At 37.2% G+C, this 27,513-nt stretch overlaps 1 protein-coding gene across 1 annotated transcript; it reads right to left on the bottom strand.

Annotated features, from left to right (window-relative positions):
* Positions 1-274: 274 nt before the first annotated feature.
* LOC149805090 (uncharacterized) lies at positions 275-25,844 on the bottom strand. The gene is made up of 3 exons (XM_089935831.1): positions 25,259-25,844; positions 15,583-15,714; positions 275-2,348 (listed from the first exon to the last, which is right to left on the bottom strand). The coding sequence occupies exons 1-3, from the start codon at positions 25,467-25,469 to the stop codon at positions 2,161-2,163; spliced, it is 531 nt and encodes a 176-aa protein (XP_089791957.1). The 5' UTR covers positions 25,470-25,844; the 3' UTR covers positions 275-2,160.
* Positions 25,845-27,513: the final 1,669 nt, after the last annotated feature.

The following is a 27,513-nucleotide window of genomic DNA, read 5'->3' as shown; positions in this document are numbered from 1 at the left end:
ACAAAACTGATATTGAGCCATCTGGCCATACAACTTTCTGTCTGCCATAGCCGTCTTTATCAAATGCCCCTCTCCAAAACCAGCATGTGTTTTTTTCTGAAGATTTTATACATTTTCTATGTAAAAGTCTGTCAATATTAGACCAAAACTTCTCAATATCCATTGTTTTACCAAATGACACTATGACAGTTTATAAATGGCGGCTATGTATACTCGTTACTATGGATACACTGTGAAGCTGATCTTACCTTTAGGTATCACGGTACCAATTGTTTTTCCATAGACCTTAATGCTAATGTTTGGGGAAATAAATATATTTTCTATCCTACTTTAGCATGCATGTCACACACTTTTCTAGAGAGCAGTGTTAGATTGTCAATTTGACAATGACAGAACCAGGTACTCCATTGCATTTAAGAGAGATAACTCCACTGGAACTAGACAGGGGTGAGAGTTATCTAGTCACAACAGGCACATTTTCAGCCATGTGTACCATATTTTAAAAAAATCATAAAAAATACAAAATATAATCTAAATAGAAATTAACATACACTCACATGTTGCCAAGAGGCTACACATTTTTTTAAGCCTAACAGAAAGTATAACTCTTACATAATGCACCAATCACAGCTAATGTTGTTCTTTATTTCTGAATGCAATCTTCCCTACACCTTAGGCTCCGCCCACCTGGTCTTGCGCAATTGGTACCGTTATACCATAAAGGTAAAAGCTTTTCTTAATTTCATTTCATACCTGCTTGACACAATCCGACCTTTGTTTTATTAATAGTTTGTTCGCAAAATGAATGTATAAGCGATAATTGTAAACTGCGCGTATGTTGTTAGTTGACCATAGGTCTATCATAGTAAAGAGTTGTACATGACAATGGATGGAAATAAATGTATTTTGTGTCGGATAAATAAACAACCCCAGTACAGTAATATCTACTAGTAAGTTAAAAAACGGTGCCATTGTATGATTGGTACACTAAGCCTAACGAACATGTCGTGGCGTGGCGTGTTTTATCAATATTTTTACCTAATAGTTCCATTTTATTTTATCGATTAGGAAAATGGTTTTAATTTAAAACAAGAAGACACACTAAAACAGACTTGAACTGAACACAGAGCATTTCTCTTGATCATATAGTAATGACTGATATATACATTTAGTAGCCGTTATATCCTTAGTCTACTATATACACTAACCATGGTACCAGCAAAACATAAACCATGCAGACAGAGAGACAAAGAGAGATATATATATACATGAATTTCCCCCATTCTCATATTCTATCATTTCCCTACTACGGTGATAGAATTTCACAGATATGTAAGCGTAAGCTTGTAATGAACTGAAGGGCAAAATTTTGCGGAAATCATAACATGTGGGCCGGACGTCTATTGAATCATAACCTGTCGATCGTGGATTTTATTGGAATACTGAATCATAACCTATAGATAGTGAATTTTATTAGAATATTGAATCAGAGTTGAATTTATTTGAACTGAATCATGACGTGTACTTACATTTATCAGGATGTAGATTGAGAACTACGCGAAACTGGACTGAGTTGGATTTATATATATATATATATATATATATATATATATATATATATATATATATATATATATATATATATATAAATTCTGCAGTGCTTAGGACGCATGTAATATCAGTGACGGGTAGACTGTTGTGTCCGAACATATCAACATTTAGATGATGTGTGCTTGTGCTATAAAAAAAATTCACAGTAATGCTATTCGTATGTAGAGAGCGAAGCGTGTATAAGATGAGTGGAAATAGTATGTGCTTAGGTCCTCGTAAAGTTGTCACCATTAGTCTGATGGAAGGTACGGGAGAGAGTGGTGAAATTAAGACTGTGGAGTTAAAAACGGAAATATATCTAATATTAACGTTATTTCTAAGATGCAATATGTCCCGCTGACGCCTGGTCTGAATTGGAACAGAATGCTGAATCTCTTGTTTTCCATATATACTAGTTTAAACGGACATTATTCAAGACGACGAACTACCAACTTCCACGAAGAGTACTTAAGAACATATTCTTCATTTATTCGACGAAGATCTTTACTATGATTTCGGCATTGATCCTACCACGTCATTATTTTGTAACGTGTCTGATCCCATCTTGCATCATGATCCGTCTTTTATCCATGGAATATAGTCTAATGTTACAGTAAACATGATGGCATTTATTAAGGAGAAGAGAAGACTGACTATAGCTAAAGCAAAGGAAGCGCCGTAATATTCTCCAACAGTCAGGCCAAACTCTTTCTTCGCCATTCCACCGTAGATAGAGACGGCAATCAGAAAGAAAGCACCTGAAACAAATATTGAACAAGCATTTAATTTGTGACATTTGATGAACGTATTAAATTTCTTTTTTTAAAATCAATTTATTTAAAGAAATTAGATTTGTATTGTGTTTTGTATGAGTCTGTATCTAATGATGACGTACGACTATAACTAAATTATGCAAGCGATAAGTATGTAAGTAAAGGTTGACGAACTCTACATGCAGGCGACAAGCGTCCAAGTGGCGGTTGACGAACTCTACATGCAGGCGACAAGCGTCCAAGTGGCGGTTGACGAACACTTTATGCAAGCTACAAGCGTCCAAGTTGAGGCTGGTGGCTTTTTCTGACTGTCAAATCATTTGATGTGCTTAAACTAGAATATTATTTGATACATTTCATTTACTATACCTTATAAATTTTGAATCCTAAATATTGAGAATATCATAGCTGAAACTGCTAATATGGGTTTGCAACAGAGGAATGAGTTAACGAAATAGTGTCAACTACCAAAACAAAAGGGATTGCTCCCAGTATATGATTGGTAATTTCAGAGTTATATACGAACCGATATACCTTATTTGCAATATAAGTTAATGGTGGTACGATTAAGATCAATACTCCACATTTTAAGTTATAGTGATAGTGAGTTTATATCATAGTGTTTGTCTCACAATGAAGCTATATCACAGTGTAAGTGGCACAATGCGGCTATATCACAGTGTATATGGCACAATGAGGCTATATCACTGTGTAAGTGGTACAGTGAGGCTATATCACAGTGTAAGTGGCACAATGCAGTTGTATCATAGTGTTAGCAGCACCAAAATGTTATATCATAGGTTTCGTAGCACAATGACGTTATATCATAGAGTTAGTGACATAATTAGGTTATATCACAGTCTTAGTGGCACAATGACGTTATATCATAGTGTTAGTGACATAATGAGGTTGTATCATAGTGTTAGTGGCACAATGAGGTTGTATCATAGTGTTAGTGACATAATGATGTTATATCATAGTGTTAGTGGCACAATGAGGTTGTATCATAGTATAACTGGTATAATGAAGAAACAAGTGATTCAGGAGACCGTAAAAAGAGTTAACTGAAGACGTTTTAACTAGAATAGAAATATAGAATATCTCATACTAGTATTTACTCTGCACTTAAGAAAAAACAAAAATATTAAGCAGCAGGGAGGGCGAATCCTACAAGTTTTCAGGCAAAAGGGAAGGCGAAATAAGCCCTTTATAAAACCGCGAGGACGCTTCGTTGTAAACATAATTGTCGCCGTCGTTGCTGCGTTTTGTTGTCGTTGCCCTCCCTGCTGCTTCCTATGTCCTTTCTCGAAAACCGATGTACGAACCCGATCGAGAAAATAAATTAAAAATTACTATACCAAATAATGGTACACTCAGAATCTTACACAGCTAGACTAGCTAGGGAGCGAGAAGAAGCACTTAAAAAATAGATACCTGTAAAGGAAAGGTTTAAAAGAGATGTGCAGCTGAGGCAAAAGGGTTATTTAGACCTGTCACTGCAATTACTGAAAAAGTTTTAACTGCTATTAGCGGACCAGAGGAAGAAGGAAAAAGTCTTATTCAAGTATTAAGAGAACAACCCGCTGCTGCACAACCTGTTAAAAAAAAACTCTTACAAAAAATATACAACTTAGAGAAAGATTTATTGAAGCGGGTATAGAAGAAATTAAAAAATATAACACAGAATCTGTCGTCGAAGCCGCTGACTTTGGTAAATTTTCCGCCATTAGTTATCAGCACAGAGGTGATTTTTTAAAACCTGAACATTCTAAAAATATACCCCGTAGTGTTTGGAGTATAAAATAAATAAGGATGTTGAAAAGATAGATAAAAAATGTTTTAATTATCCATACTATTTGGTTGCCGTGGAAGGATTTAATACGGCACAACAAGAACAGCAAAAAGTGATGCGTCAACAGCAACTGGCGGAAAAACAGGAACAGCAAAAAATAATACGAGAACAGAAACAAAAAGAGAAGGATAAAAAAAAGAAAAAAACATCAGGAAGAACCTTCCCTTTCACTTCCTCCGCCGCTGCAACAGATAGAGAAAAAACGACGAGGAAGACCACCCAAAAAAAACCCACCAGAAGCAATAACATTACCACACGCAGAGATAGATGTACCTCCGTCACCTCCGCCTCCGACTTTAGCCCCACCGGTTCCGACTCTGTCTCCACCGCAAGGCCCCGAAACATACTCTGTAAGCCATTTTTTCACTAGAGAAGCTCTTGACATTTTTGCTGACCGGAACAAATTAATTAGGATAGCTGCAGGTGGTTATAGAAAAGAATATCTAAAACCTGAATATGTTAATGTCATACCATCTGCCTCTTGGATTAATGCATTATATCTTGCTTCCAAAGGCTTATCAAAATTAGAATTTGATTTAAAAAAAACTCCTGAGTATATAAAATTTAGAGAGGATGTGAAAGCCTTTAAACAAAGTCCGCCTACTGGCAAGGGTTTTGGAAGTCCCTGTTGTGATAATATCTTCAATGACGTGTCGCGGTTAGAAGTTCTCATCGGAGGAAAACGCGCTGGAAACAACTCACCGGAAATAATTAATGAAGCCGCTGATATCTGTCGGCGATTATTTCAAGGCGGTGTTATGGATGCTAACATGTACCAAGAACTCGTCGATGAACTTGTTGATTATTATAGTGACTAAAGTCACAGAAATTAGATACATAACAACAAATAACATAACATGGTCATATATAACAGACATACACCTGTGCAGATCAGAGCAGTAAACTCACGATTACCAATCTATAGAGCAGCTTACGGAGACGGACTTGGCGATGTGACTCAAAGATTATTTGCAGGATTGGCACTAAAAGTGGGTCCTCTTGCAAAACAATTATCGATGAAAGCCATTAATGTTGTTAGTGAAAAAGCTCCTGGTGCAATTGTTAGTGCTGCTGGTAAGGCGCTCTCGGCAATCAAAGAAAGACTAGCGCGACTAATGCGTAAACCTCAAAGACCGGTGAAATTACCAAGTACCGAAATTATGCCCGCGGATGTTAGTAAGGTGATAAATCAGGCTGCAAATCAGAAACTAGCGTCCTTGATAAATCAGGAATCTGACGCGCAAAGAAATATCACAGCAAATTTGATAGCAGGAAGTGGACTTCGTGTGCGACGAAGATAATCACCATTTGGAAAAATACGCAATAGTATAAAATGTTCAAACGCATATCCGACCCAGCATTTGATATAGATGAGACGGTCCCTAAAGATAAATCAGTGCGTGATTATCAATTTTATTCCTATGACGCACGAGAGCCAAATCAACGAGGGTGTATCGAACTTCAAGTTCATGATACAAGTAGATATTTCTTGCCCTGTGAGGCGTTTATTGAAGCAGAAGGTGAACTTGTAAAGGCGGATAATACTGCATACGATCCTAATATATGAGTTGGTTTTGTCAATAACGGAATTATGGCATTGTTTAGTAGCGCCACCTACATGATTGATGGAAAAAATATCGAATCGATTCAGAACGATGTCGATGTTGCCACAACAATAATTGGTCTAGCGAGATATTCTGACGACTTTACAAGATCATCTGGTCCATCAATGATGTTTGCCAAAGATATTACCGACAGCGCTGATCATATTCAGTATACTATGAGACGACCAAAAAAGGTCAGTGGCGGTGGCGCTGATGACGCAGATGTGGGGCCGGTAGTTATGAGTGCTAACACGACTTACAACTTAGGATTTGCAACACGCCAAGCAATGTTGTCAGGAACACGAAGAAATTTTTCGTGTGCGATTCCACTCTCGCACATCTTCGGATTTTGCAGAGATATTAGAAAAGTTATCTTTGGAGCTAAACACACAGTTGTGCTCGTAAGAAAAAATGATGACAGTGAAGCGATCTGGCGAGGAGCTGGTGTCGATGTTGGTATGGTAAGAATAACGAAACTTTCACTGTGGATGCCGGTATTAACTGCATCGGTCACAGAAGAGCCGCGATTGCTCTCTTTTATGAATCAAGGTGGTAAATCGTTGTTATCGTGGTTTACAGTAACCACAGACGCCATTCAAAGTTCCGTCAGAGATGTGTTTACTTGGCATATAGCATCCCAACAGGGGGTTTCTGCGAAACGACATATTGTTATTGCGCTGCAGGATAATCGTCGACTGAATAATCAGGAACGTTCGCATATGATATTTGACAAACTCGACGTTACCGAGGTTTCGTTGAAGATAAACGGGCATCAAGAACCGTCTGAGGATATATCATTAAGTTTTACAAATAATCATGTGGCGCGCGCATATCATCGCTGGCTGACATTCTTGTTGCGTAATACAAATATAGATACTGGAACGCAAATATCGCAGTTTGATTTTACAAATTTGTACCCGATTTATTACTTTTCGCTGGAGCATCTTGATTTATCCAAACAATCTGTCGTTGATATACACTTTCGAGCTCGCGTAGGTGCCCCACCAAATCTCGCGGATGGTCCTCCAATTGTTTATGGTCCCTATAGAGCAGTCGCGGTCATCCTCAGTGACAAAGCAATGTTACTCGAAGGTATTAGTGGCCGAATGAGAATCGTTGATGCGCCAGTAGAAAACATGTAGACAATTAGAGCAATCTCGTATTAAATAAAATGTCATACAGTCACGTTAATGTCACTCTGATTCCTGGTCAGATGAAAAAATTACAATCGAAAAACGCTAGCGCATGTGGGGTAACGATAACACTAAAAAATGATCAAATCGCTAATGGTGGTCCAAACAAGTTATCGCTGACTAAAACCCAACTGAAACATTTCAATAAAGCGAAGCAAGCGAAAACTGGAACCCAACTTGATTTCGCTCCAAAGGCCGTCAAGGACATGATTAAAACCGCTGGTCTCTTTCCTCTTCTCGCTGCAATACCAGCACTGATAGCTGCTGCTGCCCCAGCTGTCACTAAGGCCGCCGCGTTAGGAGCTGTTGGAACCGCTGCTGGAATGGCATTAAAGAAAGCAACTGGTGGATCCAAAGGATCTGGATACAAAAAAGGACGCGGGTTAAGACTTCCAGGAACTCCGCCATCATGGTACCCAAAACGGTTCTAGGTTTTACACCAATGTCAAATTTTGATTTACTCGATGCTGTTAAACAATTAAATATAAAAAATTTTAGAGGCGTCTTTATGAGAGATCAGTTACCACAACAACCGAATAATCCAGAAACCGGAATTATTAATCTTGATAACAGTAAAGGTCCAGGAACTCACTGGGTTGCTTACGCGATCGATCCACGTGGAATTATCTATTTTGATTCGTATGGGTTAGCACCGCCAGTTGAATTCCTCAAATATACAAGAGACATGCCCCTGTCAAAGACAAAAGTTTGGTACTCAACGCTACCAACACAAACACCACGGGTCGATTTAAACAGTTTCCTATGAAATAATGGTTGATATTTACGGAAGATCTCTTCTCAACAGAAAAGTGAAGCGCACCGACGTGGATTTATCAAAATATGCAACCAAAGATGAAATCGATAATCTTTTAAGTCTGACTGGGATAGACCCAGATGAGGTTGTTATTTTTCAGGACCGACACGGAAAACTAAAAACCAGCGATATCAAATGGCATGAAATAATTCGTAGGGTTATTGGAGCTACTCCGGGTAACATCCCTGTGTTCACTGATAGCAGAAAAATCAAAGATTCGCTGATATCAATTGCGGCGCTGCGAGACGATACGCAGAAAGCTGCAGGGGAACGCGTATAAAAGACCGGTGACACAATGACAGGTGAACTCAGCATGAACGGAAACAAAATAAACGTGTTAAGAGATCCAACATCCCCGGAAGATGCCGCGACAAAAATTATGTTGACACCGTTGACGGTAAACTATCCACGTTGCGGGCCGAGTATGATGTTCACGTAAACGCGTTTACAAATCTCCGCAGAGGAATTCTTTGGTACTCCGCACACCGTTGATATGAAGCTTTCTGATATCAAGACCAACATTGACACGATCAAACAAACACAGTGGGATTCCTGAGATCGTTAACAAAGCCAGTTTGATTAAAATCCCATCTGGAGTAACTGCCGGGTATATTACCAACATAGTATACACGGTATCATCTGGATTTGCAACATGGTCTAAACAAAATAATACTATCAAATATACAGCAACAGTCACTGGAGTATACAGGCTGTCTGTGTTCAGTGCCGCTAAATTTGAAATCTTCACAACATACCCCTGGCGACATTCCACTGACAAGTTTTTCGGGGTTGTAACTATCATATTAAACAAGGGAACCGAAGAAACATTTATACTGGAATCCGCCGACAAGAAATTAACCGTAACATCTTACTGGTGGTGTTTGGAATTTGTAGCTGAAACGCCTCAATTGGTTACTGCGTAAATAATAAAATGGCGTTAAAAATAAGTCAGCATCAACGACAACACTGGATGCTCAGCAATATAGGTATATAGGTACGATCAAGCACGCGAATGGCAATCAGAGTTAAAAAATACCATTAACGAATGTACAATAAAAGTAAAAAAATACAAGCGGCGTGTAATCATCCTAGACACAATAGTGTATTCAGTATACGCGATAGTTGCATCTACGAGAGTATTATTATCAGCTCTAACACCAGTGACAACTGCAATCGCGGTCACAATTACAGTTTCAACATCAACGACAATTGCAGGAGTTGCTAATACTATCGCGAAAAAAATATCTTCATGCGCGTTAACAAAATTGCACGAGTATGAAAAGTTAAACAACGCTGCCACGAGCGCCTACTCGAAATTGTCGTCGTTGATATCATCAAGTCTCGACGATACAGTAATATCAGATTCCGAATTCGCGCAAATGAGAAACACTCGAACACGAACCTGTGATTATAATAGTTTTTATTCCCAGTGTTGAATCTTAGATAACCAGAATTATTAACAACACCAACTGGTTTTTTCAACCTGCAATTTCTGACTATTCCCTCACGATTCGCTTCGTAATTCTTAATGATAGGATGTGGGACAAATTCTTGGCTCATTTATATAATAATGTATTTGTCTAATTTATAATTTGTCTGAAAACTTAGTTAAATAATCGCGCTCACATTTTAGCGCAACATCGTTATTTTTTTTTGTTATAATATCTTTTAAGTTCACGGTATCTCTTTTCCCCGCAACTTGCACATAACTGTGTTTTACCCCCTACCCCAACGCCACATCGCAGGCAGGGTATTGGTTCTAAACTCCCCCTTCGGATGCTTTGGGAATGTTCCCCGCAGAATTCTTTTCTGCAGGATTTATTACAAGGAGTTACAGATCCAAGTTTACGCCACTTGCACTGATTCATTATATATATATAATATTTCTTATTTAAATGTTTGTCTTAAATATAATATGGAGAAGCTCGAAAGATTATCTGCAATCAAGCCCTGGAAAGCTTCTAGATTCGATCTTGACAGACTAACCCCTGACTCGCGGAGACGAGCCCTGATTGATCTGTTTGATATTATCAGGAATGCCAAAAAAGAATTTCGTAACGACGGCGCATCTCACGTATGGTCTACATTTAAAATTATTCGCGACACTGACTCTGTCAAGGACGCTACAATGAATGACGCACGAGCGAAAACAAGTATCGATTACCTCTTTGATAATCAGAAATATTTTTTCGGAATAAAGTTTATTGTGCAAGATGATTCCGATACGTGGATTATCCGTGACAAAAATGACCCTGTCCTTGCTAATGAAAAAACCGTTCTGTTAAGTAAAGATTCCAAACCAGGAATGTTGACTGGGATTGATAAACCATATTACACTCGAGCGGATCCTGTGACCGCGGTCATTTATGGAATCTATCCGATAAAAAAAAATAATCAATAAACTCACCCCAATGAGATTCTCAAGGCTGAATTGTGCAGCCGAGCGAGTAATGGAACATTTCAAAAATGCGATGCTCGGAAACGGTCTAACTGATCTAAGACGTTCCAAGATAGCAGCGTGGGCTGAAAAAGTCAAGGATACAGGAGCGTCAATAAACGATGTTGCCGAGCTAGAAAAAGCATTAAGATTCCCCATAACCATAACAACGACAACAGAAGAAGTATTATACAAATCGAAATATAATCGGAACGGAGCTCCAATAAATATCATTGATAATAACGCTCACGCTTGGACTAACTCAGTTACGATATTTCCGCGGGATCGTGTTGTGAAATATTATTCGAGAAATATATCTGATTTTATTAAACAGATAAGCAAAAACGAAAATGTGTCGATGTGGTTGTTTAAAAGTTCCGAAGATGGCGAGTATGATCAATTTGTAAAATCTAACGGTGAGTTATACCGGACGGTATTTCTGCAACAACAAATGAAAAAAACTCGCAGAGAAATATTCAAAAAACACTGAGCAGTTATTAACCAATTGTTTTACAGTTCCATCAGTTGCTGCCCATACTGTCACAGAGAGAAATTCGTGGAGACCAACCCGAAGTAAGTTTCTAGAGAATATACAATCGAGTTGTGTCGAGTGTGGACACGGCGGTTTGTGGAATACCAAGTATGACCACAAGGATATCATTTCCGTGGACATGGTTGCGTGTTATCCGGGAAGCTTTCTTGGGATGGGCGAGTGTAGTGGGTATTTTAGAAGATTTGGACATCCCACGAACTCGATGACGCGAGTTGCTATAAATGGTCCTTTACCCGATTTTGACCTGACAGGATTTACTCGTGTAACGTCGTTTGCGCTAGCTGAAAAACTTCATCCGATTTGTTATGTTTGGATTGGCAGACATTTCTCAGAGAAACGCTGGGCACCAATAGTGTTATTGCGGGATATGCTTGACAGCCGAATACTGTTATCGTTGACGGTCAGTGAAGCAATTATATCATATCGACCGCAGACTTCGGTTTGGTTACCAACACTTGAGCGTATCAGTCTCGATGAAGTCATTGAAGAATATGCACGAGAGTGTCCCCATTTGACCATGGACGTCATTAACAATAACGCTTCTAATATTCTTAAAATTAAACTCAGCAATAATGAAAAAACAGCAAAAGATCTCGGTAGAAGAATAATCGGTAAATTTACTCAAGGTGGTGCATATGATCATAAACGACATCACTCACGATTGATTATGGATGATACTGAATTAAGTTTTATAATTGCTGATGCCGCTGCGAGAAATATATTTTGTAATCGGGAGTACGCTTTCTTGTCCGACGGAACACGGTTGGGCACAATTGTAAGTTATATTAATGGATAATCACCTCAATACACACATTTAAGATTTTCGATGCTGGCTTATGTTTCTATAAATTTGCTATCAATGATAAATCGATTTCCCGACACTGCAGTTAGAGTTGCAACGGATTCATTTTATATCGATAAAAGATATTCAGAATCACTGGCTGTAAGCAACGATGAATCATGGAGTTCGTGGTGAATAAAAAAAGAAATGTTACATTGTTATTGTGAATCTGCTGCTGTTGAAATTAAGGATAATTATTGCAAATCAGAATTATCAGAAGTGTCGTTGGCGCCGTCTGTGAATGATCCAATCACCAGACACAAAACCGTTTATTTGAACGGACCGGGTGGGTCTGGTAAGACAACTCGAGCGATTGAATTATTTCGAAATTCAGATATGATTGTGCTAATACCTACACACAGACTTGCCAGGGAGATGAAACAACGAGGAGTCAATTCTTGTACTTATCACAGCTTTTTCAAATACAGCGGTGGTGTGTGGACTCCAGATCGAATGGGAACAAAATATATTCCGCGGAATATTATTTGGGATGAAATAGACACAGTGTCGTTAGATATATTAAAAACATTTTTCGATTGGCTGCTAACAAAAAATACAGCTGTGATAATGTGCGGCGATCACGGTCAGCCACCACCTTTTGTTGGTCCATCTCCGCATTTGTGGTTAAAAGATTTTGTTGATTATTATGAAGAAGTGTCTGATGAGCATAGATCTCTTGATGCAACGTTGAAGGAATTTAAAACATTAATCAGATTACAACCGAATAAAATTCAATGTGAAATTATGCGCGAAATAATTTGAGAGACTTCAATGAGCGACTTTTGGAAAACGTGGAAACCAAACGACTTGATAGTGGCAAGTAGAAAGATAGTCAGACACACATCAGATGAAATTGTTTTCACTGCAACGGGAGAAGTTTCCAATGTTGCCAGTGCCATTGTGTTATAGACCAGCTGATACACGACTACAAAATATAAATGTTGATATTCCTGGGAAAACAGAGAAACAGAATTTAGTATTAAATGATATTGTCACAGTTGATGTCAGTGTTGTTGAAGATGCACTAAAAATGAACAAATCCCCGTGGACGCTAGGATACGCAATGAAGATACATTCATCTCAAGGACTAACTATTTCTGATACAGTTGTTTGGATTGTTGATGATCGAATCGAGTGGTCAAACTTAATTTACTTGTCAGTGTCTCGAGTCAGAAGAATATCTCAATTGCGGAGAATTGTCTTGGAAGATTCAATGGCTGATAATAATGAAAACAACAGTGATATAATAAGAAAAAAATTAGCCGGTTACAAACCGAGTGACAAAAAATATAATCGCGATTTCGACCTCGATGTTGAATTTATCATGACACTGAAACAACAGCAGAATAATCACTGTGCGAGCTGTAATTGTATAATGTTGTGGCAGTATTTGAGTCCAAGACAATTCACCGTAGATAGAAAAGGTAACAGTCGCGGTCTTACACGACAAAATGTGATGCTGACCTGTCTTGAGTGTAATCGAAGTCGTGGCGCTAGTTAAGTGATTTGGGCGGTAATTGTGTGTCCTCGGGAATTACTTGTAATTGTTCACGTGTGAATCCACGTTGAGGAGCAGTTGAATCCAGCCTGTAGATTGCTGGTCTACCAGTAGATCTAGTTATGCTAGATATCTTGTGTGTCGTGATGCTCCAGATAGGATCAGTCGCTCTTATTTTACCACCGTCAAGTTCACCTGGTTCATATAAATATCTCACAGTGACATTGCCCAGTATTGGTTGCGCTGGAAAATCACGTCGTACGGGTATATGTTTTTTGGTAATTGCGTTAATAGGTTTCATGTTGGTTGTTCTAGTTATTTCATTATTTAATGCAGTTATCACGCTTGGTAATCTTGCAACCCATTCGCGAGATCTCTTGTCTTGAACGAATTCCTTCGCGTACTGATACCCAAATAACCGCTCGGCAAGTGTTCGATTAAATCGTTCAACAATTGCCTGATCACGGTGAATTGCAGTATGCCCTCGTCTGATGGTTACATTATGTTGCTTCATCAGCAATGATACTACACCCTGAAATTCTCTGCCAGGATCAACTTGTAATAGATTTGGCCATCGTAGACCACCTCGTTGATAAATTCGTTCAAAAGCAGAAGCAACCTCAGATGCTGTTTTAGTCGTTAACGGTTCTGCATCTTTGTATTTACTTGCAACATCAACTACAGTTAACGCGTATTTATATGTTCGACGACGAACGGTATCATGTGGTAGAAATAATATATCAGCTTGATGAACTTCATTAGGAACACTAACATCAAAATGTGCAAAATTAATTTTTCTAGGACGCGGTAGATAAATTTGCCATATTGCCTGTTTGGATAACCAATCTGCTGCAGTATCACGTGTGACTTTTGCTGCACTGGCAAGTTTACTAATTGCTGCGCTACCCCTCCAGTATCATCTTAGGGAATAATAAATCGACTCCATTATAATTAATTACCAGCGCCTAGCGCTAATTTACCTTTCATCGCGGACTTTATTAACCAACTGGCTAACCTTTCTTTGAGAGATTTATCAGTAATAGAATTTAGCCCGTGAATTAATTCCACATTTGCGAGATGCCTATCTTGTAGATTTTTACTTCTATAAGCCACATCATGCGCATGACACGCTTTATCGATAGCATTTATTGGTTCTTCTCCGGGTTTTGGTCGATCTTGGTCATCAAGTCTGATATCAAGTCGAGTTCCAGGACCACAGTAATTATATCCTGGGAGATGTTTTTCTGCTGGATATTTCGCCCACGGAGCCCCTAATAATTTTGCTAACTTGGCGGCAATATCACCTCCTTTTTTTTTTACTTGACTTTGGTTTTGGTTTAGGCGCCGACTTTGGTTTTGGCGCCGACTTGCCACTGGGAATAAATTTAAACTTTTTTTACCGCATCGCTCACACTTGCCCGAAACCGCAGATCTCTTATTTTTTGTTGTAATGGTTGTTAGATCACTTGTTGGCGTGCGCGCCCTGCATTTTACACAATATAAATCATCATTTATATTATATTATTCTAATGGAGATCACTGACTTTTCTGCTACAAGGAAACGAGAACCAGTTAAGCATCACGCAGCGCTACCAAATTCTGTTCGTATGATTATAATTGGCCCATCTGGGAGTGGTAAGATACAGTTGTTATTTAATTTAATAATGAAGTGGATAAAGTGGGACAAGTTGTATTTGGTAGCACCAAGTGTAGACGATCAACGAAGCTACGAAGTGTTAAAAGATTTTAATGAAAGTGCAAATCATTAAATGAAAACGGCGATGATGTTATTGAATTTATAACTGACATTAATGAAGCGCCAAGTATTGATGATATTGATGGATTCATTAATAATTTAGTCGTGTATGATGATGTGATGTTGGATAAACAATCAAATCCTGCCAGGATATTTTCCAAAGGCAGGCACAAAAACACTGATGTGATTTATGTAACCCAACGATATACCCAAATTCCTAAAGTGATCAGGGATAACTGTAATATTCTTGCTGTGTTTAACGGAGTTGATACACACACGTTACGAAATATACATCAGACTCGGTGCAGCGGTGATATGGACATAATTAAGTTTAGAAATTTATTTAGTCAGGCTCAGTCAACCCCGCACGGATTTATAGCAATAAATTTACATGATCCTCGAACACGGTATCGAGTCGGGTTAGATAAAATTTTTGGATAATTTTTCGCACATTGGTTTTCAAAAAAGGACACAGGAAGCAGTAGGGAGGGCAACGACAACAAAACGCAGCAACGACGGCGACAATTGTGTTTACAACGAAGCGTCCTCGCGGTTTTATAAAGAGCTTATTTCGCCCTCCCTTTTGCCTGAAAACTTGTAGGATTCGCCCTCCCTGCTGCTTAGTACATCATTCGAAATGTCACAATGCGTTGTTCATTTCCTTTGCTCACCAGCTACCACAGATGCAAATGCCGCCCGTCTTCTGGCATTTTCCTTCCCAGGATATACGATCATGTTGAAGAAAGCAATCAAAATAGCGACCATCCCAAAGACCATCATGACAATGGTGGCAACTTCAAAGTCTGTAATAGAAAAAAAAATATCAATAGAATAAGACGTAAGAATATTCACATCATTCTTTTCCAAGAGGGACGTAACTGCGTCCATAATATCACCCTTCTGTTGCTAACAACTATAATGTAATCATATATGATGTTAGTGGCACAACGAAGTTATATCATGATGTGTCCATAATATCGCACTTTTGCTGCATAACAACCATAATGTAATCACGCATGTTCTGTCCATAATATCACACTTTTGTTGCATAACACTCATAATGTAATAAGGGATGATCTGTCCATAATATCAAACTTTCTTGCATAACATCGATAAGGTATTTATGCACGATGTATTCATAATAGCACACGTCTGGTGCACAACATCCATAAGGTAATTATGCACGATGTGTCTATAATGTCACACGTCTGTTGCATAACATCCATAAGGTATTTATGCACGATGTGTCCATAATAGCAAACGTCTGTTGCATAACATCCATAAGATATTTATGCCCGATGTGTACATAATAGCAAACGTCTGTGGCATAACATCCATAAGGTATTTATGCCCGATGTGTCCATAATAGCAAACATCTGTGGCATAACATCCATAAGGTATTTATGCACGATGTGTCCATAATAGCAAACGTCTGTTGCATAACATCCATAAGGTATTTATGTACAATGTGTCCATAACATCCATACTGTGATCGTGCTTGCTGTTAAATAAATGTAAAATATAAATAAAATTATTTAAAATTAAAAGTAAAATTGCCACCAGTGCAGAAATATATGTTGTGAAGGAAGTTTATGTTCCTAGCATAAGGTTTGTCGGTCCTAAAGGAGCACTGCTCTATAATTTTTTATAAATTTTATTTTTCTCTGCTTCATTCAAAATGGCGAACAAAAATTTTAAATTAGGCTTGTGTTCAATACAAAAGGCTGTAAATGACATTTAAAGAAATGTTTTGAGGTAAGATAATATTTTTCTCATCTTAGAATCGAGCTTTACTATACGTAATATGGTCACGTGACGCATCAAGATGGTTATCTACGGTGCAGTTGGCAGGCGGGCATCGTGAAAGTGTATTTTTTTATGTTTTCGCAATAAATGGTTTACAATAAAAGACTCCCTTTTGCTGATTTTTTTTCTCAGCAATTTTGAAACAAATCTGAAAAGTGTGTTATAATGTCCCAATCTCAGTTTGAATCATGGTCATCCTAAGTTGCACTTTCAGTAGAAGTTTGGTTATAGTAAGATGGTGTTACCATTATATCATGGTTTCAAAATGTTTTAATTACTCATAAATTATGGAAAAAAGGATATAGTGACCCAGTTATGTGTGCATCATAAATTCGTCCCAATATGCAAACAAAGTGCAAGGTATATGTAAACATGTTTGACGATATTGGTGTTATAGCCAGATATGATGGATGCACACAATTTTAAAGCAATTTAATATACAGCATTTTGAAAATTAAGTCACTTCAATCTAACTCTGGTGGCAACAGATAATTATTCAGTAGAATGAGAGCCCAGACATAGTTCAGTCATGTCTTTTATGGCAGTAAATTCTGGAAAGTAAATCACAGTGATCCAGTTTGGTACACAATACTTGCTTACTCCAAGTTCACCCTGTGTGCAAATTTGATGTTACTTAGTAATGTAGTGTAAGATAGATATCATGGACAAAGTAAACAGACAGATGGGCACACATAGGATATCATGGACAAAGTAAACAAATAGATGGGCACACATAGGATATCATGGACAAAGTAAACAGATAGATGGGCATGCATATGATATCATGAACAAAGTAAACAGATAGATGGGCACACATAGGATATCATAGACAAAGTAAACAGATAGATGGGTACACACAGGATATCATGGACGAAGTAAACATATAGATGGGCACACATATGTAAAAAAAATATCCCATAACCCACCATTTCACCAGGCTTACATTTAGCTGAAAGTTATACATAACAGCAATTTGCAGGTTAAAAGTAGGTTCAAATGCATTTTCATCAGGTTACATTAAACTTGATCTCCAATGTGAAAATGAGAGAGTTTTCCTTTGCAATTATAAAGTTTGATTTAAATTACCACAGCAGTTTCTAGAATTCAAAATGGTGTCCATCTGGTTGATGTAAGACTCGAAAGTTTACTGTGGAGGCTATAAGAAACAACGTTGACAAGAACATTCATACGGAATATTTCCAAAATATGTTATAACATTAAGTTAAGCCGTTTTAGAAGATTTTAAAATTATGTTTCTCACCTGGATGCCATTTTAAAAAAATCACACATTTTTATTTTGTACATCATGCCATGCAATCATTTCTTCAATTCATTGGTTAAAATGTGATCAGTGTACATTTTGGAGATGTGAGAACTAAAACATACCTAAAATACCCCTGGAAAGTCAAATATGACTGTATATCATTAATGTCAAGAATATTTGTGATCTGGTTGTTATGGAAAACTAAGATATGTCACTCCATAACTTCATGCAGAACAGATAATAAATAAATAGTGATAGCAATTGTACGTGCCACGCCTGAGTTTCGATCAAGTTTATAGTAGCCGGAACACTACTAATTTGCTTTGCCTATTCCCCCTGTGAGGAGTTCTTAGGTACATGGGTTTGTGGCAATAAGTAGATATGTATGTAATATAAGGAGTTTTAGGTACCTGACTTTGTGTCAATAACACATATTTTCAAACAATTAACATATCTTCCTGTCATTCAGTTTCATATATTCTTAACCTCATACGGCTATAATCTGAAGGACAATGTTTTAGGAAGATTCTGGAACAAATGGTGCCAAGGCATGCATACACAAAAACACAAAATGTTCACATTAATATAAACTCTCTAGCCGTATGCCTATCAGTAAGTAGGAGCCTATAGAATTCCATGTAAAATATACAAATTTATCGGAATGTGACACCAAAACGGTGAGATGTGACACAACCTTGATACTTGAAATAACGCAAATAACGCGCAGCACATTACATGCTTAACTCGTGAAATTTTCGTTACCAATGACGTTGTCCTATAAACTAATAAAAACCTGTCAAGCTGCATGATAAGGGGTGACAATGAACAGGCCTCTGACGTAAACACTATCCCTTGTTTGTAACATTGATCTTGATGACTGGGGATATGACTGAACACAAGGTCAGGGTCACATCCAGGGAAATATAAATTAGAGATCTCTATCCGTGCACTTTAGATTTGAACCAATTATGTGACATAATCAATAGCAATGTTATATAACTGGTTAATGTTTAATTTAATCTTGATCTTGCTTACTTGGCCATGCTATTGATACCAATGATATGTACAATATACATCTATGATTTTACAGGGTAAGAGGTTCCATCACATTGTCTTAATAGCTTCTGAATAAGAACGTGGACACAAAAAATTATATTGACTTATATTGACCAGAGACCTGGTCTTTAAACATAGGTCCGTGATGGTACGTGACAACATGACGTTATGATGTATAAGCTATATTACGTTTTGTCTAATAGTTTGTTTAAAACTGTATGAGTTACAGCTGCACATAAATCTAGGGTTGTCCATCTTTGATGCTGAAACTAAAACCATCAAAATGGTAAATTAGATAACCTTGTACTATATATATGTAAAAGTTTACCAATGTTTATGTCATTAATTCTATCGCTTTCAGAGTTAAAACCAGCGTTACCTTGAATTGTGAATATAACCTTAATGATATGATAGCAACAGATCACGCAGTTCAGAAGTGTAAATTTATTAAGTATCTTCAAGCCAATAGGCTAGTTTCATTAAACCTACAAACAGAATAATTTTAAAGATTTTCTACAAAATTACACAACAATAAAATCACACTTATTCCACATTTTTTTTTCTTCATATAAGTGAGTCACTTGTATTGTTACATACAAAATGATTCATTACAGTCATACGAAGTTCATTGTAATCCAAACTGAGATACAGAATATAACTTGAGATCTATTTTTATTGAGTTAGTGTCTATATGGTTATGGGGGCGAATCTTGTCAAGGGCAAGTCCCCCACTCCAAGGATATGACCCGTTACATGTATCGGACATACAAGTGCATTTATCCCATCACACCCATTAAACATATATGATTCTTATGTTTCTTGGAAAGGGATCTTAACAGTTTCCAAGTTATGATCGAGGGTCAAGTTCCCAGCCCTAGGGACACGGCCTATGGTCTGTGCTTGATATATGTCTAATTTTGTTTCATGCCTCTTCAAAATATTATATAGTGTCCATGTTATGACCCAGGAGCTAGTCACATTAACCAGGGTCTGTACTGGACATGTGTCTGATTTCGTTTAATGTTCTCCAGCCAATATTGTTATCAGGGCACGAATCTCATGTGTTTTCTAGCTATGACTCAGGGGCAAGTCCCCAACCTTAGAGGCATGACCCATCGTTTGTATTATATTTGTCTGATTTCGTATCATGTCCTTGGAAACCTATATATGGTTATCGGGTACGAATCTTGACAGTTTCCAAGTTGAGACCCAGGGGCAGCATCCCCACTGGGTCCAAACCTTAGGTTACTCCAAAGAGTGTAACCCAAAATCCTCTTATACGTGTTATAATCCTGGCCTTGATGTCAGAAACCAATTTTCATACCTTCACCTACAATACTTAAAATAGAGCTTCTACAGTAACACCTGAATATACATGCACACACACACACACACACACGGATTCCCTGTGCGATATTTATAGAACTTAAAAACTACGTCGCAATTTTTCAAATCTGAAAGTTTGATTATCTATGCAACCCACATATTTTACAAGTACATCATAGATCAGTAGCTTGTGTATTTATAAAGAAAACAGTTTTCTACAGTTTTATATTTTATATTTTTAATTCATATCATAGAGTAGTTCTCTTTCAGGATTATTTGAAAAGATGATACTGAGTATATCTTTTTATTTTAAAAGATAGTATTTCATCCAGACCAGACAAGACAAAGCTACAAACAAAAAAATCAACTTTGAATTTAATATTAAGTACAGCGATGCTTTGAGCCTTTGTGTTGCAATATGGTCTTTGTGGCCAAGCCCGTGGCCAACGTTAGCATGGGAAAACTCGCCAGTAACTTCCCATGGGTCCTTAATTCTTCTTTCTCCACCAGATATACTGGCCGTAATGTATTGCCCATCATGTGTTCAAGGCAGGAACACTCGATTTACATATTTAAGCATTTATTTTATTTCTAGTGTAAGTATTAATGTCAGTAAAAATTTGCAAATTTCCCTCAAAGTTCACAAGCATCGTCATTTTCCATCATGCATCACAGATACATTAACTTCGCTGTCAACACAATTACATTTTACCATTTAACGAGTCTTCTCGTATCGTCATTAAATTTCGTTATTGTAAGTGAACAAAACAGACATGGCCCTGTATTTATTGTAATTTTCAACTTAGCATTGAAACAGGAAAGGACAAATTATATCCGCCACTGAGAATAAACTAGAGTCCTCTCGAATCAGAGTTAGGCACACATACTACAAGGTTAAAAGGTCTTCACCGGCTCAAATCATTCTAAAATATCCAATAGCCACCGACAACACACTTGTTTGCAGACCAAGTAATAAGACGTTTCATGTTATGTCCCTTTATTTGAAGAAATGATTATAGGTTTGAACAACTGGTGATAGTTTATATTGATAAGTTTCGGTGTTAACGGCTTTTGTCGATGCTTGTAATATTAAGCGAGGAAAAAGTTCACAACTGAAGCATACCTATCAACAAAATGTGTAACTTTTTCTTTGATTTTAGCATTTATCGAGAAAGATGTCTCTGCATGGTCAGTATTGCTAATAAATTAAGAGGGGGCATTTTAAATGGCATTTACTTTTTGAAAGCTTATCTTCAATGCACTTTGTGTGACGAAAAATCCACTTTTAACAAATACAGTGCTTTTTGGTACGGATACATCAACCAAGTTCCTCTTCCTTTTTAAAGGCGAATATTAACTTTATATTTTGCTAGTATCTAGTGGTGCTACTTTTGTACCAGAGCCAAATACAATTATTTTCCTGACATAAACTCAGTGTGTGTTGTGTGTTTTTGAATTTTTAACGTAGCTTTAACATTTGTTTCATATTGCTGCGATGTATGCAGTATGGCAGTTTATAGTAATGTCTAGCACTGGGGCATCAAGCCACAGACATGTAGCATCATGTCCCACCCAGTCACATGATCTTGACACCAGGCTAACTAGTCCTAATAACTAACCTCTTAATACTGAGCACCAAGCGAGGCAACTGCAGGTACAGTTTGTAGAAATGTTTGGTATGAGTCGGTCAGGGTCGGAACCCTCGACATACCGCATCCGCGTCGGACTCTCTAATGACATAGGCCACCGGAGCGATCCAAGATAAACTGTAACTATCTGCAAAGAAGCGCACTGAGGGTTGTTCGATAGACTGCCAGAACATGAAATGACACAAAAAACAGCCATTGTTACGTATGGAACCCATTCCGTCATGTTCACTATTGGGCTCACATAACACGAGGCTTAAAGAAAGATCTGGTCAAGCTAGGCTGGTTAAGTAAAACTATACACAGTCTAGCGCTGCAGCACAGTCTGACTAGGTCATTACCCAGTCTGTATGTTGATAAGAGTGAGGATGAAAGACCAAGTGATTTAAACAGATTCCGTGTTCCAAATTAACTAACTAAACCAAGTGATTTAAACAGATTCCGTGTTCCAAATTAACTAACTAAACCAAGTGATTTAAACAGATTCCGTGTTCCAAATTAACTAACTACGCTGTTCAAGAATGCCAGTAAGTATGATAACTTACTCATCGAAAATATAATAATTTACTTTTTATAGCAGATACAATATTTGCGTTTGACTGTGCATTAAGAGGAGATGATTGGCGAATACTGTACGTGTTATCTGCATATATGAGGGATATTTTAAGGTTCTGATTATGTTGTTATTGCTTTACTTTGTTTCTTTAAACCTCTTCATAAATTAAAAGCCAATCGATAGACACAACACTGTCTACATAATGATCCGCTTCTGCACTTGCAGCACGCTAGACAAATGCAGATTAGTGCGTGTGACCCAACATAAGTAAATAAAAGTGACGCAACAAAGTCAGAGAAGGATGCTACTATGCTAAAAACAGACTAAAATCCGGTACCCATACAATACTCTCTGACTGATATTAGGGCCGGCTTGTATAAAGCTTGCGGACGCAATTCTTCGTCATATCCTATATTTTCCAGGTGGTTTCATCATTTTCAAGATGATTGCAAATACACAGAATATGACTCATGTTCTGGAAGATCTTTGTCAGCGACTGGTCAGCGGGAAGCAGCTGCTGTGACAAGTACAATTGATGAAGATATTTATGTTATAACGGAAATTAGTTTTCAGCTGGGTTTTAATATATTATAGGATTAAATGATCATGGATGGATTTATCGATGTGCAAATTTCACCTAGTCACTCACAAATAAAGTCCGAAGGACTTTAAGTTTACTTTGTGAGTGATTAGGTAACAATTTACACATCCATAAATACCCAACCTTGATCATTTAATCTTTATATTTACTTTCTTCTCTACGACAGAATACATATATCTGGCTTCGTTAGATAATAGGGTACATTTTTATGCAGTAATTATATGTTACAGTATTTGTGTCGGAAACATATGAACGAGTTTTTCGGACCTTGAGACTGCAATATATCCATCCGACAAAACGAGTTCATATTTTCCCATGAAAATGCAGTAACCTTTTCATCATACGCTCATTTTTCGTATTCTACCATAGGCTTAATTGTATAAACAAAATACACTACAAGAAATAAAGTAACTGACTGTATGTCGTATTCCAAATTAAATACACAAGCGCAGATTCATCATTACACAACAACAACAACATTATTAATGCGCACGTAACTCCGCCCATATAAATTTGAACTTAGGTCGCGCGCTAGACATAACTTTCGAAATAAAATGTCGTTTTGGTATTCTTAAAAATGAAATTTGGAGTCATATTGTGAATGAATATGCATTGCAACAACTTTTCCATTTGATCTGGAATGAATTGATTTTGGTACTTTTGTCGAGGCTACGAAATTTCGTGATTATGGACTGGATTCATCTGTGCAAATTCTACATGAAATACATCGCACTGAAGCAGCGAAGGAGAAACTTGTTGACATCTTGCTATTGTGTTTTTGTTCTGTCATTGAATATTTGAAATCATATTGTGTGGGAAATATGAAGTCTTTCAATTGCAATTATCAAACAGACGCTATTGAATTTAATGTTTATTTCATTTTGAGTGCTGTAAGGAGGATGTAATTGCACTTGGAATATAGTCGAAATTACAGTACAATTTCGAAATGTGTAATCAAGCTTGAGAACCCAAGACATGGCTCATGTAATTCGGATTTGCAGAACTAAGAAAGTACATTTTGAAGAAATTCAGGATTTAAAACTGTAAGTATGTTTTTGCCATTCTTATTACCAGCTAAAGGAGGCAGTTATCTAAGGAGCTTTTATAGTTATGTTTTTAATTTTAAACCAAATGGTTGATGCTGTTTCAACCAGGCTATCCCTGTTTTTAATATGACACTTGTATATGGCAAATTTTATTATGGCACTCGTCTTTCTTGCTTTCTGCACATTTGGATCTTTCAAAAGGAAACTCGTGTCCATTTTAGCGATATCACCTGCACGTCATATGACCCTGACCTTTAACAGCTGCTGGAACATGTTATCGGAGCGAAATGAAATAAATTCTGAAGATTGGCTTGTAAAGCCTGACATATACCGTCTTCGGCAAAATGAGAGAGTATTGGAGTGTAGGAAGATCTGTGCAATTACATTGTCTTAACTTCAAATGGCTATTTTATTATGGAGTTTGCACATTTTTAAAGAAAATCACGAGGGAGGGGGACTTGTTGTTATTATTATCGTGTAATGCGGAGATATAGATAAAACTGTACATAAACTGACCTGGAAACAAGGAACCAAATGTAGTCCGCAGAATGTATCACTTGTAAAATAAAATTCCAGATCATTTAATATTAGGATAATTAGACTGAGAAAATATACAAGGGTGCATGGTAAGTACTTTGAAAGGCTAAACTGAGACATTGTTCACTAATAATGAACTTTGTTGTGAGGGGCACTAATATTGAAAACTTTCTGAATATTACTCGTATGACTCGTTACTGTGAATAATAGGAATTTCAAGTTTAGTGGCTCAGATAGTGTGTCAGTGCCGCACTGGGCATGTTACTCTAAACTGCCCGGTTCAACATCCGTTTCAGGCAAGTGCAATATAAATTGTGGCACATCCGAAATTGGTAGTTTCCATAGATTTTCAGGCATCTTCCACAAAAAAAAAATGCATATTAACATCAAAATCTTATAGAAAACGTTGTGTTAACTCTTCTAGTACAATTAAAGTAAATTAATTTCTTTAATGTAGAAAATTATGATTGTTTGATGCACACTCACACCCCTTTTCTGCCCTCCCTTACCTTTCTTGTCCGTATGCTGTATCTCTCTGCAGGCAACGTTGTTATTCAGTTCTACACACTTTTGCCAGAAGCCTCTATATATATGTATTGTACCCAATGCACTGGTTGTGGAATAGTCGATCCATCGTGGAACTCCCATAGCCGATATGGCAAGTATCAGCGTTATCACGTTACCAGCTGCGGCAGCTCCGACCAGTATTTCGTTCGCCATTTGAATCCACAGTGGTAAATCTTAATTTCAATAAAGGTGTATCCTCCAGAGGTGTAGTAATTTGATCAATATCACAGCAACAAAGAGGGCTACTATTTTAAATCACTGGGCGAGAAATTGTGCAGAGTAGATTTTTCTAGAATAGATAAAGAACAGAACAAACACGTTGTTAGCTGTTTGAAATTCAAAAGTGAGTGATTATATGTAAGTTGGTTCCTTAAGCAACAGATCAAAAGATCTTCAGATATAATTCCATACTTGTTGCCGTAATTTCTTTGATCCGTAACTCACCAAAATTTAATTTTCTATACTAAATTCACATGCCGCAGCACAAAACAACATGTTAAAATCATGAACGATGTACCTATAATTTCCCAAAATCAAAAGCTCAACATTATTGGCAATTTGGAATCAATCGGTTGTCTTTGGCCATTTAAAAATAAATATGTGAGAGTTCAATAAGATAAGATCCCTTTAACAAAAAGTAAACAAGTCACTTTACCTTAAATTTTGCACGTACAAACCTGTATTCAGACTTTAATGCCGTATAAGCCGACAAAAAAATCGATACAGGTTTCTCAGTATAGCTCAGACTTTTCTTACAATTCATTTGAAATAATCTTTGAAACGATCAACTTAAGGAAACCCATTCATAAAAGTCTGTTGAAGGAACGTTATTACGGAAATAAGCTCTTTATTTTGAAACATAATTGGGTTGCTTTTAATAGAAAGGGGAAAAAATCTCACCCTAATATGATTACTAATATCTGATTGAATACGACACCTTAATAAATTATGTACAGGTTGTAAGGAGTTTATTTGTGTGTCAATGCTGCTGTAAGCCTTTTGGTCTCGTCAGGTTAGATGTTGACATAAAGCTATTTACACCGATGTACATCAGCATTTCAGCCTTTGTGAACGGCCGAGGTTTATAAAGTTTCGTTCTGTTTGAGGCGTTTTATCGTACCTATGTCCGACAAAATCTATATGAACTGGTTAGAATCCAAAATACTTTTTTCACCTCAACGTTTAGAAAGCAAAACAAGACCAAACCTGCCCTAATCAAATGAAGTAAATGGATTATTGTAGCGCCAGAGAGAGAGAGAGACAGAGATACAGACAGGCAGACAGACACTGTTTGTGGGTGGGTGTATATGCATGCATGTGTATTTGGTACTTTGGCTGTAAAACGGACTGAAACAACAGTTTGCCATACGTTTCTTTTGTTTCTCCCGATCTCAAGCCACTGTTGATAATCGTTATATATATATATATATATATATATATAAAGAGAGAGAGGGCTTGATATGAATTCATATGCGATTAAAGTGCCAGTTTCACGAAATAAAGATATCTTATAATATCTTCTTTTATTAATATATTTGATATTACTATAGTTTTTACAAATACCGGCCAATCAAACATTTTTCTTTTAAAACAAAATGTAAATTTCGTAGCATTCCTACCACCCATTCATCAGCTTAGTGTTTCTCAAACTTTTTTGTCTTGCGGCACACCAAAAAGATCTAAACATTTTCACGGCACACCTGAAATGATTTAACAATTTTTGTGGTGAAGAACTTATTTATTTTTACATAATTTATATTTAATTTTAAATTTAATGTGAAAGATGTGCCTGCTTTCGAGAGCAAATCAGATTGAAGCGAGGCTCCAAAGTCGATTTTAAGAAGTCTCTCTCTCTTTTTCGATTTGATTTCAGTCAATGCTGAAAATCCAAACTCACAAAACCACGAAGACACAAATGGCAGAATTACTTTGATTGCTTTTGAACTGGTTGCAGGATACGACTTCTTGATTGAGATCCAAGACTCCAGGCTCTTTTCGGGAAATATTGATTGAAAAAAATTATCGTTTTTTAAATCAATGTGCTGTTCGTCTTCTTCGGTTGTAAGATTTGTAGTTTCGTTGTTTCCTAATGGATTGATCACCCATCCATATTCATCGCCTGCATGTGATGGGAAGTAATGATGCAGTGCCGATTGTAGGTCTCTCAGTGTGTCCAGAATTTCGGGGATGATTTTCT

This window comes from Sinohyriopsis cumingii, chromosome 2 (assembly GCF_028554795.1).
Source record: "Sinohyriopsis cumingii isolate HCF-2022 chromosome 2, ASM2855479v2, whole genome shotgun sequence".
NCBI lineage: Eukaryota > Metazoa > Mollusca > Bivalvia > Unionida > Unionidae > Sinohyriopsis > Sinohyriopsis cumingii.
This window is presented reverse-complemented; position numbering and strand designations above follow the sequence as displayed.